General features: G+C 38.8%; 1 protein-coding gene across 1 annotated transcript in view; it reads right to left on the minus strand.

The window, feature by feature from the left end:
• Nucleotides 1-12916: 12916 nt before the first annotated feature.
• LOC126336888 (glutathione S-transferase 1-1-like) overlaps nucleotides 12917-17780 on the minus strand; it is a 28241-nt gene continuing 23377 nt past the window's right edge. The window contains exons 4-6 of the mRNA XM_050000998.1: nucleotides 17128-17266; nucleotides 13515-13676; nucleotides 12917-13157 (exon numbers count right to left, since the gene is read on the minus strand). Coding sequence (XP_049856955.1) covers nucleotides 12987-13157; nucleotides 13515-13676; nucleotides 17128-17266 — 472 coding nt within the window. The 3' untranslated portion in view covers nucleotides 12917-12986. The remainder of the gene's footprint in view (nucleotides 13158-13514; nucleotides 13677-17127; nucleotides 17267-17780) is intronic.

Consider the following 17780-nt stretch of genomic DNA (forward strand, 5'->3'; position numbering starts at 1 on the left):
TTTTCGAGAATTTGTCTGTACAGTCAGTCTACCGTCTATAGAACAAGGGCCGAGGTCTTTACTCATTGGCTGGCACAAACGACAGTCATTGAACGGTACGGCTGCCCTCGTATAAACTAGTAGTTCCGCTGGCTTGCCAATAAAAATCCTTAATTAAAGTTAGTAGTTTTCCAAATAATGATCCCGAAGATTGCCAAACGAGATCAACATGATGTCTTCAGGTGTCAGAAGAAAAGATGTTACTTTCTTGATGTAAATTTCGGAAGATTTGCAAGAAGCCTCTCACTCAGTTTACCTTACCTACTATTTCATTAGTTAAAATTAGGTATACACTAATTCTTAATTACTTACAATTTTGAGTTAATTCTTCACGTAGAATCATCATTTATTCCAACACATTTTCTGACAAATTCCGCTCTTGTGCAGACCTTTTCTTCTCAGAGCAGCACTTGCACACTACGTCCTAATATTTTGACTCTCTTCTGTTCTGGTTTTCCCACAGTCTGTGTTTCACCACCATACAATGCTTTGCTCCAAACGTACAATCTCAAAAAATTTCATCATAAAATTAACACCAATATTTGACTACAGTAGACTTCTGTTCACCAGGAATGCCCTCTTTGTCTGCGCTAGTCAGCTTTCTATGTCCTCTTGGCTTCCTCCGACATGGGTTATTTTGTTGCCAAGATAACAGAATTCTGTAACTTCTCGTTCTTCGTAGTCACCAGTTTAATGTAACCCTTTCACCCTCATAAATCTTTCTTTTGTTTCAGCCTTGCTTCAGCGACGTATAAACAGAAGGGTAGAGGCGACAGACTGTATTCCTCTGTGACCCTTTAATCTGAGCACTTCGTTCTTGGTCTTCCACTGTTATTATTTCCTTTTACTTCTAGAATATACTATGTATGAGGCCTATCGGTCTTTCCCTATAGCTCCTTAGTTGGCTATGGTAAATTCAAATATCTTGCTCCATTTTCCATTACTGAACGCTCTTTATAGATCGGCGAATTCTACGAATGTGTCTAATTTATTGTTAAGTCTTGCATCCATTATCAACTTGAAGGTCAGACCTGTTCTCAAGTGCATTTAACTTTCCTAAATCCCAAATTGTTGACACCTAACACATAATCTGTTTTCGTCTCCAGCCTTCAGCGCGTTATTCTTTTCAGTAATGTGGATGGAAGAGACGTTAAGCTGTTTTTGCGATAGTTCTCGCATTTGTCTGCCCCTGCTATATTCGGGATTGTATGCATGACATTTTTCCGAAAGTCTTATTTAATGACTCCAGTCTCGTAGAATTTACACATTAACCCGAATAGCCGCTAGGGACCCATATCTCATAATAATCTGAGAGATTCCAAAGGAATATTATCTATCCCTTTGCCTTATTTGATCTCTGGTCCTGCAAAACTCTAATGTACTGCCATTTCTTCTCCTGTCACGTCGTGAATCACTTCTTCAGCCTCGCACTGGTCTTCAGTGTATCCTTTCCCCTATCTGCTCTAACGCATGAGTTTAACACTGGATCTCTCATTGCACTCTATAGATATTTGCTCTTGGCTTCCCTGCACTTCCAATTTACTTCACTGCTAAGTGATAACTGTATTGCTGTATTCCTTTATTTCCTTCTTTCCTCTACCAGTTGAAGTATATTTTCTGTCTCCCAGTGCTTCTTTGCAGTTACCTTCCTTGTATCTATGCTTCTCTATGATACCGGAGAGGTAAAGAGGTCAGCCAGCCAGTTGCAAAACCTATCTTTCGATATTTCTAAAAATATATTCTTCAGGAGGAGTGGGGCTTTTATGTCACACGATGGTACATTAGATTAGCTGAAGCCGAGTGACATTTGGGTCTTTTCCAAGTATATCTTCCCCTATTATGGTTTTTGAGCAGTTTATTTGCTATTAGTAACCAAAATTTGTCCCAGAACTTCATTACCCGATGGGTCCTCCCGGCCATCGATGCCATACGTTCATTTCATTTCTTACTCTTTCTCCTCTCTCATCTCTACTAGCAAGCCCATATTTTCGCGTAACTCTTCTATTCCTTCCTAACATTCCAGTTAGACTCCCTATGATTATTAAAATAGCATTTCCCTGTACATACTGAATTACCCACTCAGTATTCCCATACCTATGCTGTCTTATCATCCTTTGCTTCTGACGTCGGCATGTGTACCTAAACTATGGTTGTTGGTGTTATTTGCTCCAGATTCTGATGTGAAATACCCCACTACTGAATTGTTTACAGTAATTCAGTCTCTGTCCGGCCTTTCTATTAATAATGAATCCCACTACTGTTAATTCTGTCACACTTTTAATATTACTGTATGCCGACTTGAAATCCTTATCCCTTTTGGGTTTCCTTATTTAGATTGAGTCTGCGTTTCTTTTTCCATTTTTTTAGTAAATTCCCAACAATGTATAAGACACAATCAATGCCTTCTCTGGGCGATAGGAATGGAAACACTATCGACGCCAGTGCTGCCAAAGCAGAGTGACCAAACACAGCCTTCCGAAATTTCTTCATCAAGAAAGAAGAAGTAAATATTACAGAATTCTAACACGCGCAGCTTAAAAGTAGATATCCTCAGGGTAGTGAAGCAACTTAAATCACTTAATTAAAGCAAGTCTATCGGTCCAGACTGTATACCAGTTAGGATCGTTTCAGAGTATGTTGATGCAATACCTCCATACGTAACCCTCGCAATACCAAGCCATTTTCAGTAACGTGTATTACCAAAGGCTGGGGGGGGGGGGGGGGGAGGTACTTTGTGCCCACCATAAAAAATTTAAGAAATAAAATTCATTAATTATTCTTGAATTACATTAATAACATACTTTTGAAAGGTCTATTCATGCATAATCAAGATCCAGAACGTGAATATTTCTTTTAAAACTGTTTTCTAAAATGCACTTTAAATCTTTGACTTACTTCATCATTTAAGTTTACTAAGCCTAATTATCTTGAGAAAAATTAATAGTAGAAGTCGTTATAGTGCTATTGAAGTACACTTTACTTATGCCTTCTCTTTCTGCCACTAGGTTTTGTGCTTCTCCTCTTCTAATGTGAAGAGGGTTGGGATTATAAATTTTTCCAGTGCTTCTAACATACTTGTCAGTAACCTCTGTAGGTACTCTACCACTGTCCACATACTCGCGTCGCGTCCACATACTCGCGCACAACACATTTCTCTTCAGGTTCACTCATTACATCGTCAATTTCATCAAATTCAATTTGAGAATCTGTAGATTCTTCCAAAACCTGTGATATTTCGCTGTCAGTAAGTGACTGCCGATAACATTTTCAATCACGGTCGTATCTAACACTGGACCCTTACACTTAGATTTTGCGATTAAGCTTAAAAGAAAAATGTAAAACAATCATAGAATTTTTTTTTACAAAACTTGAAAAAATAAAGTACCTGAGTGGATTTCAGTATTTTCAAAAGGTGGTCATAAAGTTCCCCCCTCCCCTTCCCCTCTTGGTATTGCGATGGTTAATAATCATATTTAACCGCTCGCTCGACGAAAGATCCGATCCCAAAGAAAGCTGCAGAGGTCACGCCAATATTCAAGATAGCCAATGGAGTAATCCACTAAATTATAGGCCCATATAATTAACGTCAGCAGGATTTTGGAACATATATTGTGTTCAAACATTATTACCTACCTCGAAGAGAACGGTCTATTGATTGACAAACAGTCAATACAGCTATAGAATACGTCGTTCTTGTCAAACACAACTAGCTATTCAGAAGGTATTTCAAATTGATTCGGTGTATCTTGATTTCCAGAAGGCTTTTAACACTGTACCAGACAAGCGGCATGTAGTCAAATTGCGTACTTCTGGAATATCGTCTCAGTTAAGTGACTGGATTGTGATTTGCTGTCAGAGTCGTCACAGTTCGTAGTACCTGACGGAAAATCATCAAGTAAGGCCGCATCGTACGTAAACGACAGAAGCGACCAACAGCGCGCTACAGCTTCAGGCGATAATACCCAACCACAGGTGTAGTTACGCTGCTTGTCTTCCGCTGCAACTGACGACGTTTGAATTCATACGTGTTTGAATCTTGTCGCTGCAGCACGTGCGACAGAGAGCGAGGGCTACATGTCTTCTCGGCAAAGCAGTGGAGTGGACGCTACGACAGCTAAGAAATGCTTATCATCCGATTTCAAGAAAAGTATTTGGTAAAAAATTTTGATTCTTCCGAATATTATAGCTTGATATCTTTACTCTAAAAAGGTCTGTATTTATTTTCGTTTTTCGTCATAGTTACTGTGCTGCACGAAATTGAGTACATGGTTGCATGACTTTTTAAGAATTTGCAGAGGTAAAATCACATTGCGTAGACCTTCCAAATAGCTCTTTTAAGGCCATAAATTATTGCGTATGAAATGTAACCAATATATCTAAATTGTATTTAAAGTTGAGAGCAGAATGACATCGCTTTTCATTTTTGAGATATTGGTTGTTATATTCGCGGACGGGTCGCTCGTGGCGCGTCCGAAGCATTCTTGCGCTTCGTGAATCAAGAGGTGGTAAAAATCGTCGCATATTATAAATGGTTCAAGATACCGAAACAAGGATTTTTGGAAATGACAGCACGCAGAAACGACTATTTTATTGTATGATTAACACTCGATACATTTTTGCAAACACGAGAGCAGGACGATAACAAGACCTCATATAAATTACACCAGGAGGTTTTGTCCGAATTTTCATAGCCGAACAAAGAGAAGGGAATAGGCAAACGGGGTATCAAAGCGACCAGCGTGAGATCTAATTTTGCATAAAAATATTTAACTGTCTGAAAGTAATCAGGGTAAAAAATTCGGTGGAATGGTAAGGTTAGGAATGAAGAGATTCTTTACGGAATCGGCAAGGAAAGGAATACATGGAAAACACTGCCAAGATAAAGAAACAGAATGGTACGTCATCCGTTAACACATTAGGGAATGACTTCCATGGTACGATACCTGGAGAGATTTTTTAGGGGGTAAAAACTGCAGAGGAAGACAGAGACAGGAATACATTCAGTAAATAACTGCGGACGTAAGCTGTAAATGCTACTTTGGAACGAAAAGTTGGCATAGGAGAGGAATTCTCGGCTGACCGCATCAAAACAGTCAGAAGAATGGCGCCTTAATAAAAATCATCAGTGTAATATGTTCCACTATCTTTTGCACGCTGCGGTGCAGAGATCTTGGCTACAGGTCAAGAAAATGTAGCGAGGATAATTTTACTGATGCCAAGTGGTCTCGTCATTACACATTACCAGACAGTAACGGACAGCATGTGTGGCCGAGCGGTTCTTGGCGCTTCAGTCTGGAAAGGCGCGACCGCTACAATCGCAGGTTCGAATCCTGCTTCGGGCATGGATGTGTGTGATGTCCTTAGGTTAGTTAGGTTTAAGTAGTTCTAAGTTCTAGGGGACTGATGACCTCAGAAGTTAAGTCCCGTAGTGCTCAGAGCCGTTTGAACCATTTGACAGTAACGAAGACTTTACAGGCGCATGCTGTTGTCGTTAGCACAGTAGGTCAACAATCTCGGAAAAATATAATGTTAGAGCTTAAGAAAGTACTCTGGACGTTTGTTGGAGGCCATTAGAAGTAGCACAAATGGTTTAGGATCGTGGAAGCTATTAACCGTTCATTTGTGAAAGAATGTATTCCTGTGCTTACGTTAGACACCAAAATGCTTTATCAAGATGGTCAGATTGAGATTCGAACCATGTTCCTTTATGACATTGTTTCACTGACAGGGACTGCTACACCACGCTGAGATAAGTTTCTTGGAATCCTCGTCAGATAGATAAATTCAGCGGTGGGGCAAATATGTAATAAAGGATAACAAAGGCTATCAACAGAAAAGAAAATCAGTTGCTCAATAGAAACTTCCTTTCAGATCTACGACGAAAAAGATTTATTTCTTTAGTTAGTCAGTTGTAAACATGGGCTGTAGACAGTGGTAAAGGACAGTCGATAGAAAACAGATTTACTGCATACAAAACATTGTACGTGATGTGTTTTGTTCTTATTTGTTGACAGTTCGGCGCAGACCAAGAAATGGCATCTCTGTCTCTAATTTCATATTCTCGCTAATGATAATTTGGTCAGTACTTGTGCATGAAAACAATGGTAAGAGTGAAAAACATGGCAAGTAGTTGTAATATGTGCTGTGTTCGTGCCATAAAAATGATTTGCAGGGACGATTTGTATATCCTAGGATGATGTGGGTAACTAGGACTCAGATAAAGATGCTGAACATATTTCAGAACGCAAATTCGCTTAGAAAATTGTTGCAAATCACGTAAAAGTTAACAGTTGTGTTTAAGCAAGTAAACAATGTTAACTTGAGACCCTAACCAATGTTTACTTGATGGCAGCAAAATTAAGGGATAAAATTAAGAGACACCCTTAGTTTCGTAGATTACGTTTGAGGTTGTTATAGTCAATTATTTCAAAAAATTGTAATGCAAATATTACTATCATAAACTGAAACAATTTGGACCTTTTAAATCTGTAGTTTTGAGTGGTATCACAGTACAGTTCGTTAATTCACCCGGCAAGTAAACAATGGTGAGTCAGTGGTAACGCATGTTAAATGCACTCATTCTGCAACGATACAATGGTAAACACACACTGAGGTATTTTTAAGATTAAAATTTTGCCGTATAACTTAAGGTTTAATAAAAAAATCGCTACTCTAGAGTTATTTGAAACAATGTCTTAGCTGATAAAAATCACAATGAATGTAACTGAAATTTCTTATCTGTGAGATTTTATTGAAACTTTAGACTGCAGTTTCTCAAAACAACCAACTGGCCCCTTACCGTTGTCCACAGCCGTGGTCTTCAGATTATGTTTACACTTATGCCACTATGCCAGTAAATCGATTGCTTGAAAAAATAAATAAAAAAATAAGGTTTCGACAGTTTGTCAGTAATTCCAAGTGATCTATGGGAATGTCTGTCAAGTCCATTGTTTACACGTATTCGTAATTTGTATCTATCAAAGAGAATGTGAAAATATAAGAAGAAACAAATGGCGAAAAACGATTAGAAGAGGACGTCTGTAGTTTTAAAGGAATGGAATGAGGAAATGATGTAGTGAATATTTCGATGTTTCGTGTCTCTCGTTATTTAGTTATCAGCACTTTTATCAGGATGGTAAAAGATAGAATAAAAGTTTTTAAAAACTTCATTCATTTTTCTGTGTATCTCGAAAGTGGATGGGAAGTACCTTCAAAATTTTATATCTACTGAACACAAAAACAAATGTTTAAACGACAAACTAAACTGAAGCCATTAAATGGAAGGGCAAGTAGAAGAAATTATCTGCTATCTTTCCTTGCGTAATCCAGAGACAAGCACCGAGATAAACTGTCTTATCAGAAGTGCCCACACACTCACTTTTAATGCGGAACTGACCGCTAGATGTTGTGAGAGGCGAACTGGTCAGCATAAAAAGAGGTGAGGATGTTGCTTTGCCTGTAAAGAAGCACTAATAGCAACGTAGGGCGGTCAGAAGAGCTAAGCGACTTCGATCGTGGACTAGCCACCGAATACCACATGAGTAATAAATCCGTCAGGACATTCCAGCCCTTCTAAAGATGTCCAAGATGTTTGTTAGTGTTGCGGTTGTTAAGTGGGAACGCGAAGAAACACCCACAGTTAAACCAAGACCAGACAGATCTCATGTACTGACGTACAGGAAACTTAGAGCACTGCGGAGAGTGGTTGTAAAAAATTGCATGAGGTCAGCGGAAGGAATCATTCGTCAGTTGCAAAGTGCTACCAGTAGTCCGGCTAGAAAATGGCTGCCCTAAAGGAGTCAAAAAAAGAGGTAGACTGGTCGAACAGTTCACCAGAAGCCACACATTTAAGGATGCTTGAGGTGGCGTAAAGAGCGATTCCAATGGGCAGTGGATGACGGAAAACGAATAATTTGGTCTAATTCCATCGTTCGTTGTGGTGATCCGAAGGAAGGATTCCGATGTGGCGAGTACCGGGAGGATGTTCCTTGGCGCCACTTGTAGTGCCATTAGTGAAGGGGATAGGAAGTTGTGTTAAGGTATGGTGTGTTGTGGTTAGGGCGTGATCCCCAATTTGCGCTTAAGGAAACGCTAAATGCAGAACGATACGGACACATAATCAGCATCCATGAGGCAAAGGTCAGCCCAAAGTTTCGATATGAACTCAATGAAACACATTTGGTGAGTGTCGACTTGGGTCCATACCCAAGCGCCCAGCATCACTACCTTTGCTGGTTTCAGATTTTGAGGAGTAATGAGTTGCCTTTACTGATCAAAAATTCAAACACTTCTCAGAAAATGTTCTCAACAGGCGTCCAGCCGTCAAAGTCGAAGGATGGACACACCCTACTTTAATATCCACTGATAGGAATCTCAGACCTTTTACCAGTTAATTAATGTATCTTAAGCTTTCCGCATGTGTAATGGCTTAAAGTACTATATCCTATGATGTTTTTAACGCTTTAAGAGAAAAATTCTTGAGGGAGCAGCAGTAAACTGACAGCCTTAATTACAAAGTATGACTTCGGAGAAACCAGCTTGTCCCCATTCCCTCACAATACTGACAAGGAAGGATGTAAAATGGAACTTTACTATCACCTCATGTAGATCATAGAGAGATCGTGGTACCGTATTTCAATTCTCTGATCTATATCAGCAATGAAAGGTTCCGTACCATGCGATCTGTAGAAACCGCAATAAGAAGAATCCACTGACAGTACTATTTTAGCATTTTGTGTTGGCTCTTTCCAAATCTCAGTCAGTGCCAACATAATATACTGTCTCAAACAATAAGACATCAAAGAACGCATTCCAGTGAACTACATTTTATACCAGGGAAGCAGCCTCATTTGTTGCCTCTGTCGGGTATTATATTAGGTCTGACACGATCGTTTGCTCAACTGCCTTCAACCGATCCCTTGGGAAATAATTTCCATCCACCATTGTCGGAAGAAATATCATTCTACACTATGTGATCAAAAGTATCCGGGACCCCAAAAACACACGTTTTCCTATTAGATACATTGTGCTGCCACCTACTGCCAGGTACTCCGTATCAGCGGCCTCAGTAGTCATTATACATCGTGAGAGAGCAGAAAGGGGAACTCACGGACTTCAAACGTGGTTAGCTGATTATTAGTTGTCATACGTCTCTAGGCGATATTTCCAGACTCCTAAACATCCGTAGGTCCACTGTTTCCGGTGTAATAGTGAAGTGGAAACGTGAAGGGACACGCATAGCACAATAGCGTACAGGCCGACCACGTCTGTTGACTGACAGAGACCGCCGACAGTTGAAGAGGGTCGTAATCACACAGGAGTTCCAAACTGCATCAGGATTCACTGCAACAGTACTGATGGACGACTTTGAGTAAGGCGAATAGTTAATTCCGCTGCTCAGATGAATAGAAAACAGTACGAAAGTCCTCAATCTTATTTTAAAAACCACATGAAAGTGTCGTGTCAATGTTTTTAGAAGAATAATGCATTTCCATTTGACGAATAAGAAGTATACAGCGGACTGTCGGCAAACAGCTGGCTTATTTGCTTTTTTTGCCTATTTTGGGCTTCTTTATCACAGCATCTACAGCCTTAGAGACCCTCAAACCTACCTCTTCTTTCCTTAGTGCCTCAGTATCCAAATTATTTCCATATCCACTCTTCTAACTGGTTTGATGCGGCCCGCCTGGAAATTGTTTCCTATGAAAAGCTTTTCAGCCCAGAGTAGCTCTTCGACGCTATCTCAATGATGAAGATGAAAAGGTTTAGTGGGCGCACGACAGCAAGATCTTTAACACCCACGCGAAAATGTAATGAGACGAGTAGTGTAGAAGACCGCAAAATTACTAAAATGCAAGTTGCTCGACCCACTGTTCTGAATTATTTGTGAATATATGCAGTGTTTACACTGTACAGTTTCCACTAATAGCATGGAAGCTGTTCTCTGACAACGCATGTCCTACCATTCTGTCCCGTCTTCTTTTTGGCGTTTCCATATGTTCCTTTATATGCTGATTCAGTAGCGAAAACCCTCATCTCCTATTAGTCCACTTAATTTTCAGAGTTTTTCTGTAGCACCGGATCTCAACATCTTAGATTCTTTTTTTTCCCCACAATCTGTTATCGACTGTCATACAACATTGCTCTCCAAACGTACATTTTTGGAAATAGCTTCCTCACATTAAGGCCTATGTTAGATGCTACTAGAATTGTTTGACAAAAGATGGCTTCTTCATCAGTGTTAGTCTGCTTTTTATGCTCCTCTTGCTTTGCCACATGTTACTTTGCGTCTGAGATTGCAGAACCTCTTCACTTTGTCCGTAATTTTGATGCTAAGTTTATCGCTGATATTTTTGCTATTACTAATTACTTTCGTTTCCTTATGGCTTTATCTCAATCCATATTCCATGTTCAGTCCTTTCAGTACGACAAGTAACTCTGAGTTAAAATATACGAGAAATGGACACAATTATTGTAAAAATATAGTTTTCATTCTGCATGTATGAAAGTTTTACAGTGTGTAGATACATCCTTCCCTTTGTTTCCAAACTTAGTTCAACCTGTTTCCGTGAGTGGCGCCGTCACAGCATGTCTTCAAGATGGCTGCTACACTTGACGTTCGTCAGAAGCAATTTGCTGTCATAGAATTCCTGTGCTGTGAAAACGAGACAGTGGAAAACATCCATAAGAGGTTGAGAATGGTGTATGGAGATGCTACTGTCGATCGCAGTACAGTTACTTGGTGGGCAAGCAGGTTACGTGATGAAAGCGGGCACAGCAATATTGAGGATTGTCGTCGCAGCGGCAGGCCTCGTACAGCACACACTTCAGACAATGTGCAGAGAGTTAAAGAATTGGTGACTGCAGACAGACGCATCACAGCGAACGAATTGTCACGCTACGTTGGGATATGGGAAGGAAGTGTTTGCAGAATACTGGAAGTGTGGGCGTAAAAAAATATTTGTGCCAGGTTGGTTCCCAGGATGTTGACCGTGGCTCACAAAGAAACAAGAAAAACGGTATGCAGCGAACTTTTAGAACAGTAACGAGAATGGTGGAGATGAATTTCTTGGAAGAATTGTGGCGGATGATGAAACATGGCTCCATCATTTTTCAGCAGAGACGGAGAGGCAATCAATGGAGTGGCAGCATGAAAATTCAGCCAAGACAAAAAATTCAAAACCACACCTCCTGCTGGAAAATTTATGGCTACGGTGTTTTTCGTTTCCGAAGGACTCTTGCTTGTGGACATCATGCCAAGTGGAACCACCATAAATTCTGATGCATATGTGACCGACACTGAAGAAACTTCAAGCTCGACTGAGTCGTGTTCGACCACATTGGCAAAAGCAGGATGTATTGCTGCTGCAAGACAATGCACGGCCACATGTCAGTCAAAAAACCATGGAAGCAATCACAAAACTCGGATGGACAACACTGAAACACCCGCCTTACAGTCCTGATTTGGCTCTATGTGACTATCATCTCTTTGGGAAACTGAAAGACTCTTCGTGCAACAAGATTTGAAGATGATGACTCCCTTGTGCACGCTGCAAAACAGTTGCCCCAACAGGTTGGTCCAGAATTTTACCGTGCGGGTATACAGGCGCTGGTTCCAGGATGGCGTAAGGCAGTTGAGAGGGATGGGAATTATGTGGAAAAATGAAAATATTGTTCCTAAAGGGTGTATCCACACATTGTAAAACTTCCAAACATGTAGAAAAAAATAGTGTGCATTTCTTTTGTAGTGAACCTCGTACTATTGTTGTGAGTAACTTAAAGATTTCTTTTAAAGCTGAATTTTTCTAGTGAGGTGTATCACTTGTTGGAAATTGTTTGTCGTGATTCTACTGTCAAACCTTGAACTCTCAGTCACTTATCCTCTTCCTATATTGTTGGTAAACCTATCGTACCAGTAGTGACAAAGACTAATATATTCGTGTCATATAAAATTTAAGCCTTTTTACTATTCAGTATTCTGGAATTAAGAAGCACGAAACCACTTACACAAAGAAATCATGTATGTTTTGCCTGTGACCTGAGTCGTTCTACTACTTTTCGACAGAATTCGTGTAAATGACCTAACGGTGTAACTTCGTTTTCGTCTACCTTTTGCTGTTACTACACTGATTATTAGTTCTGTATTCCAATTAATAGATCATTAATTTCACTATCAACCAACATTACTGGATAAATTTCGTTCACGTAGTGAATACCGCGTTTTTAGTACTTTCAGCTTACCTTTTGTATTGTGATAAGTATACAGTTATCAATTTGCCGACTCTAAATTTGAATCTTGTATGTAATCATTATACAAACTATCGGATAGCCTGTCATTATATTTAATTTTTTTGTTCAGGAATGCATCTAGTAACTATGTTCTTTTTGAGCAAGCATAGTCCATTCTTATGTTGCAATGCAGAAAACTTACGGGTTGTTAGACAAACTTCCAAGGAGTGGACAAAGCATATTGATTATGGAGAAACGAAGACATTCAGTAGTTGCGAAAAGTTATGACAAATGACCATAAAAATTGTAATTGAACTTTTTTCCGCTAAATTAATTGTGCGCTTATAATGTAGTACCTCAGTACAAAACAAATATAGCACTTTCTTTTCTAATCCTACCATTAAGTAACGTTTTTCTGCGAATCGTTAATCCAAGATGAATACAAAAAAGAATTTAATCTTGGATGACCTTTCTGCAATACTTAAAGTATACTGCATTACCCACACAGACTGTTTCAATCAGAAGGAACTACACTGAATAACAAAATGTCTTCATTCACATTATCTCAAGTATTTGCAAAATACCAGCGCATATCGCGCCGCATATATTGGTTCCGAGAACATGTTCTTAAGAAATGAAAACATATGGATCTATTTGAAAATTTATTACAAATATTTATGACAATTATTATTCTAAAAGTAATTCATACAGAGATGGTTTCATTTTCTTTGTGCTTGTTTTTGTTTCTTCTGTTCTTCCATTAAGGCAACCACAGAATCACTATATATTTTCTTCAATTCTGCATACCTTGGGAAAGAATTTTCAACACGACGAAGCCATCGTGAAATGTTTCCATACTTAGACAAATCAAGTTTAAGATGTGGAATATACTGAAAAAGATGCAAATATTTGTTATTATTATAAAATTATACTAAAGTATAAAAAATTATTATCACTTAGTTCTATTTCGATTTCAGAATTGACAAATATTGCTATACCAACACGCATAACGAATATACTAGTCATTAAAAATTCGAGCGAGTAATTTAATTTGGACTAGCATGATTTAAAGTAGCTACTATGGACTTGGATCTTATTAGTGATCAAGACTGAATAACAGCTGTCAGATTATCGGTTCAAAGAATTGGCGATAGGAAAGCAAAAAAATATTCAGTTAGTTGGACGTCCCATATATATTTTTCCGAACATTGTACTGGACTGAACAGTCTAGGATAACATTTCATTACCTCCAATGCTGCCACGGTCGCAGCTGTGGCGTAGTCTGCAAGCGAGATATGGTCCAGTGCGAGCCATTCTTTGTCCTCTAGCATCCTGTTTAGTACTTCTAGTCCAAGAATCAACCTGTCCATATCGTGCTTAGGTACAAATCCAGCAAAAAAGTCTCCAGCCTATAGGCAACATACGAAACATTATAATCAGTACGTTAGGTGCAATGAGTATGTGGCGGGTTGCAATTATTAAAAAACATAGTAAAAGCTAGAATGTTCATAAACTGAACTTGGTGAAGCAAAATATATAAATTATAGCTGATATCTTAACTGAGTGCACGATACATCCCACATTGCAGCATTTCGAAAACTGTTCCACCGAACCCTAGTTTCCGTGGAGATTAATCAAGCGTTCCGTAGAATTAGGTGCCTTTTTACATAACATTCCAGAAGGTAAAAATGATAAAAATTAACGTCTCTGCGAAATTATTGTTCAAATGGCTATGAGCACTATGGGACTTAACTTCTGAGGTCATAAGTCCCATAGAACTTAGAACTACTTAAACCTAACTAACCCAAGGACATCACACACATCAATGTCCGAGGCAGCATTCGAACCTGCAACCATAGCGGTCGCTTGGTTCCAGACTGTAGTGCCTAGAACCGCTCGGCCACTCCGGCCGGATGTCAGGTTGCAGCAATATACTGACAATGAGCTTTTTTTAAACCACTGGTTTGTCTTGTTCTCAGTTCTGTTTTTAAGACTAGACTATGATCAGAATTCCATCGCAATGGCAACTGCATTAGCACATAAATCTAGTTAAATTACGTCAACTGTATATTGTTTTGGTAAAAGAAGCCAAGTTTTAATTGACAACGAGAGAAATGAAAGTGTTACGCAGAATTCCCCACTGATAACGTTACTCGGGAAGAAAGAAAAAGTTCAAAAATTGGGACGAAAATAAATCACCACGTCTTTTCCAATTTTGGTGGCGTGCAGTTACCTAGTGTGTTTTAATGAAGTGAAGCCAGAACAGAAACTCAGCAGAGGATCTTCTCTCTAACTGTCAAAGATCTAAGAAAAAAAATCATATGAAACAGTTCACAGCAAATAACATACCGTCTCACTTTTGCTATCCTCATTCAGAGTGTGATAGTGACAGTTCCGGTTTATGTGTGTGTGAGTGTGTGTGTGTGTTTGTCCTTGACTGGATGCGAAATTAAAAGTAGACTGTATCTAACCCTCAGCTTCACTAACTAAATTGTATAGTCGTTACAAATGCGACCTGGACAGCGAATAAGTATTTATCAGAGACCAGACAGCATAACTTTGTACACTTCAAAAAAAGATAGGAAGGTCATTGTCTTTCCCCCACCACTGGTTTCGTCCTGTAAGAAAATTGTATAAAAATGATTTTTGAGGTTTATTGTCCGCTGTTAATAATATTATTAAAATAAGCTACCTACCACTGTATTTCTTGTTTTCAAATAGTTTTCGATATTTTTTTCACAAGATGGGAAGGTGGATTGAAAAAGACACTCTGAAGCGCTCTTGTGCCGAACTTGTCTCCTTCTGTTTCGGACTCAATAACTAGCTATTTTGCTAAAGATAATTGTGGTAGTAATGAGAGTGATACCAATAAAATCACCTCAAAAGAATAGGTATGTCAGTGATCCTAAAAGTAACCAATTTGGAGCAGTTACTAAAAAAGTTAGAAATTACGATGGAAGCTTTTTTGCCTTTGATTCAAGAACTATAATGATAATCGTCAGTGATATCTGCAGGACAGTTTTCGTAAGTAGCTTATAGCTCAAGATTATGTGGATTGCTATCTAGAGTCTGTTGATGGAGAACTTCGAGAAAAAACATACTGAATGTTGCAGTCGAAGGCATGACGAACTTTAGAAATTAGAAACGTACATGATTCAAACCACGAAAACAGCTAACAAGAAAGCACCCAAGACTACTTAGTCAGCTATCAGATAATTGAACTTGGTGAAGCCTACTCGATTGCGGAAAATCTTATTAAACCTTAAGCTACGGAGATGTTACAATGTACGTTAGGTGAAATCGGCAAAAGGAATAGATAAGATCCCACTTTCGAACAACTCGGTAGCTCAGTGCATCAGAGATTTATGAACGAATATGAAGAAAGAAATTAATTTCGCCTTGAACCATGCAAATTTTCTTTTTACAGGTGGATGAATTGTACGATACAGCTGGATTAACTGTAGCAGTATTAATAGCATAGTTACATGTCAGCATGAAAACACATTTGTAGGACTCTTCTCTTAGTCCAACAGATACCACTGGAGTTGATCATATAAATTCTTTTCCTGAAAGAAATAAAATACCATGCGACACCTCCTTTGGTGTCTATACCGATAGGGCCAAGGCATCATTAGTATGAATGTAAAGCTTATTACAAATATCGACAAATACTGTTCCAGAAGCGATGTAAAAATGTTCCTGACGAAGTCATCAGTTTTCTGCAACTGAGATGCAACAACATCTGTAATGACAAAGAAATAGATCGGTGCGTTGCCTGCCTGCCGGCCTTTGTCGCTGACGGACCGAAAAGTGGGTGACAGCTAAAACACATTGCACTGCCTTGCCAGCATACAGTCCGACTCCAGGCAGCGACTGTGAAATTGTTTCTGTGGAAGACGAGCAATCCTGTATGACTAACTACATGGGTGACTTTTCCCATAAGGATTAGATACCAATGTCCACTGTTCGTCTGAGCAAGTTTGATGCCTCACAGGCAGCAGCTGTCTTCAGCCAGTGCATCACAGGTTTTAAATCTCCCATCACACTCTAAGTAGTACTCACGCACTGAGGAAATTGTCTTTTTTGAATATAGACGTCAGGATCACATAATACATTTTAATTCTTTACACTGTTTCTGCTGCTGATCAAAACTTAAAACTCGTAACACAAAGTCTTTCGAGCATGCTAAACGAGCTAGGCGGCATTATACACAAAAATCCGCAATGCTCGCGGCCTCGTTTAGAGAATTTATTTCCTGAATAAATGACTGAGGAAATTTACCTGAGCTAGTTGTGATATGGGGTGTGTGCACACTAGCAAATCGACGTATTTTCAATAAGAGCACTCGCTATTTTATTATCATTTCTCTTACTTTTCTACCTCATTTTCATTCCAATGAAAATAGGTTGAAGCTCAAAATTGGCTCATTAACAATTATTTAATAAACAAAGAAGGATCAAAAAACAATTATGAATAAATATTTTAACATAAAGGCAAACCAAAGGAATTAAAAAAATTATTACCAGAATACACCTTGTAAGATAGAACACATTGCAGATCTGAGTTCAAAACGTGAAAATGTGAACTTCCGAACTCAACACAAAAAGACTCATTGAAACGCATAGTTAACTAAAAAAGTCGTTATTAACTAAAATATACGTAATTTTTCTAGACTAACAAATTTTTGTATTTGTACAGTTGCAGCCTTTCCAATAGGAACGCTACAATGATTAATGCAAAGTTACTGAAAGGAAACTAAAGAAAACTGCCTGACGTACAGTTCAGAGATCAATGACAATTAAAATTTCAAGTTTGGAACATTCTTTATTATAACGAGTAAAAGGAATGTTTTATGCTTACCCAAACAACTTCAAATGATTTGTAAAGTTCAGTATCAAAATACAGCCTCTGGTCAACAAGCACGCGTTTCGACGCGTCTTTTGGGTACAAAGAGTCGTTTTTCCCGTACTTCGATATGAGGTAGGATGCGATGGCTCGACTGACAAAAAATAAATAAATTACTAAATTATCAGAGATGCCTTATCAAAATGTACAAAATAATAAATATGAACTATTAGTTAATGAAAAACATTACATGCCAAGCCATTGTAGCAGGTGGGTAACCGTCTCTACCCTTGTAGAGTGTGACGATTGCTGTGATATTACTGTCATCTGAATGAAAAAAAGATGCGTTTCCGGTCGTATATTCAAATAAGCATTCTTTTTCATTTCGTTCCGTAAGAAGTTTGTACTTCAGGTACAAGTTCCCCTTAAGCAGGATGCAGAAAATATTTCTGCACCACCCTCCTGTCTTGTATTCATATTTTTTATTTCTTATTATTTTCTAATCGTAAATCTGTAACACAACAATATTTTGACTACACGAAATCTCCAGGGTACCGCCTCCTACAATTCCTGAAGTATCGGAATACCCCCGTGCAGTCGACTACCAAATATGACTAAACGGAACCTGTCAGTATACATAGATGTGGGGAGTGTTGTGGTATCATTGG

Source organism: Schistocerca gregaria, chromosome 2 (assembly GCF_023897955.1).
Source record: "Schistocerca gregaria isolate iqSchGreg1 chromosome 2, iqSchGreg1.2, whole genome shotgun sequence".
Classification (NCBI taxonomy): domain Eukaryota; kingdom Metazoa; phylum Arthropoda; class Insecta; order Orthoptera; family Acrididae; genus Schistocerca; species Schistocerca gregaria.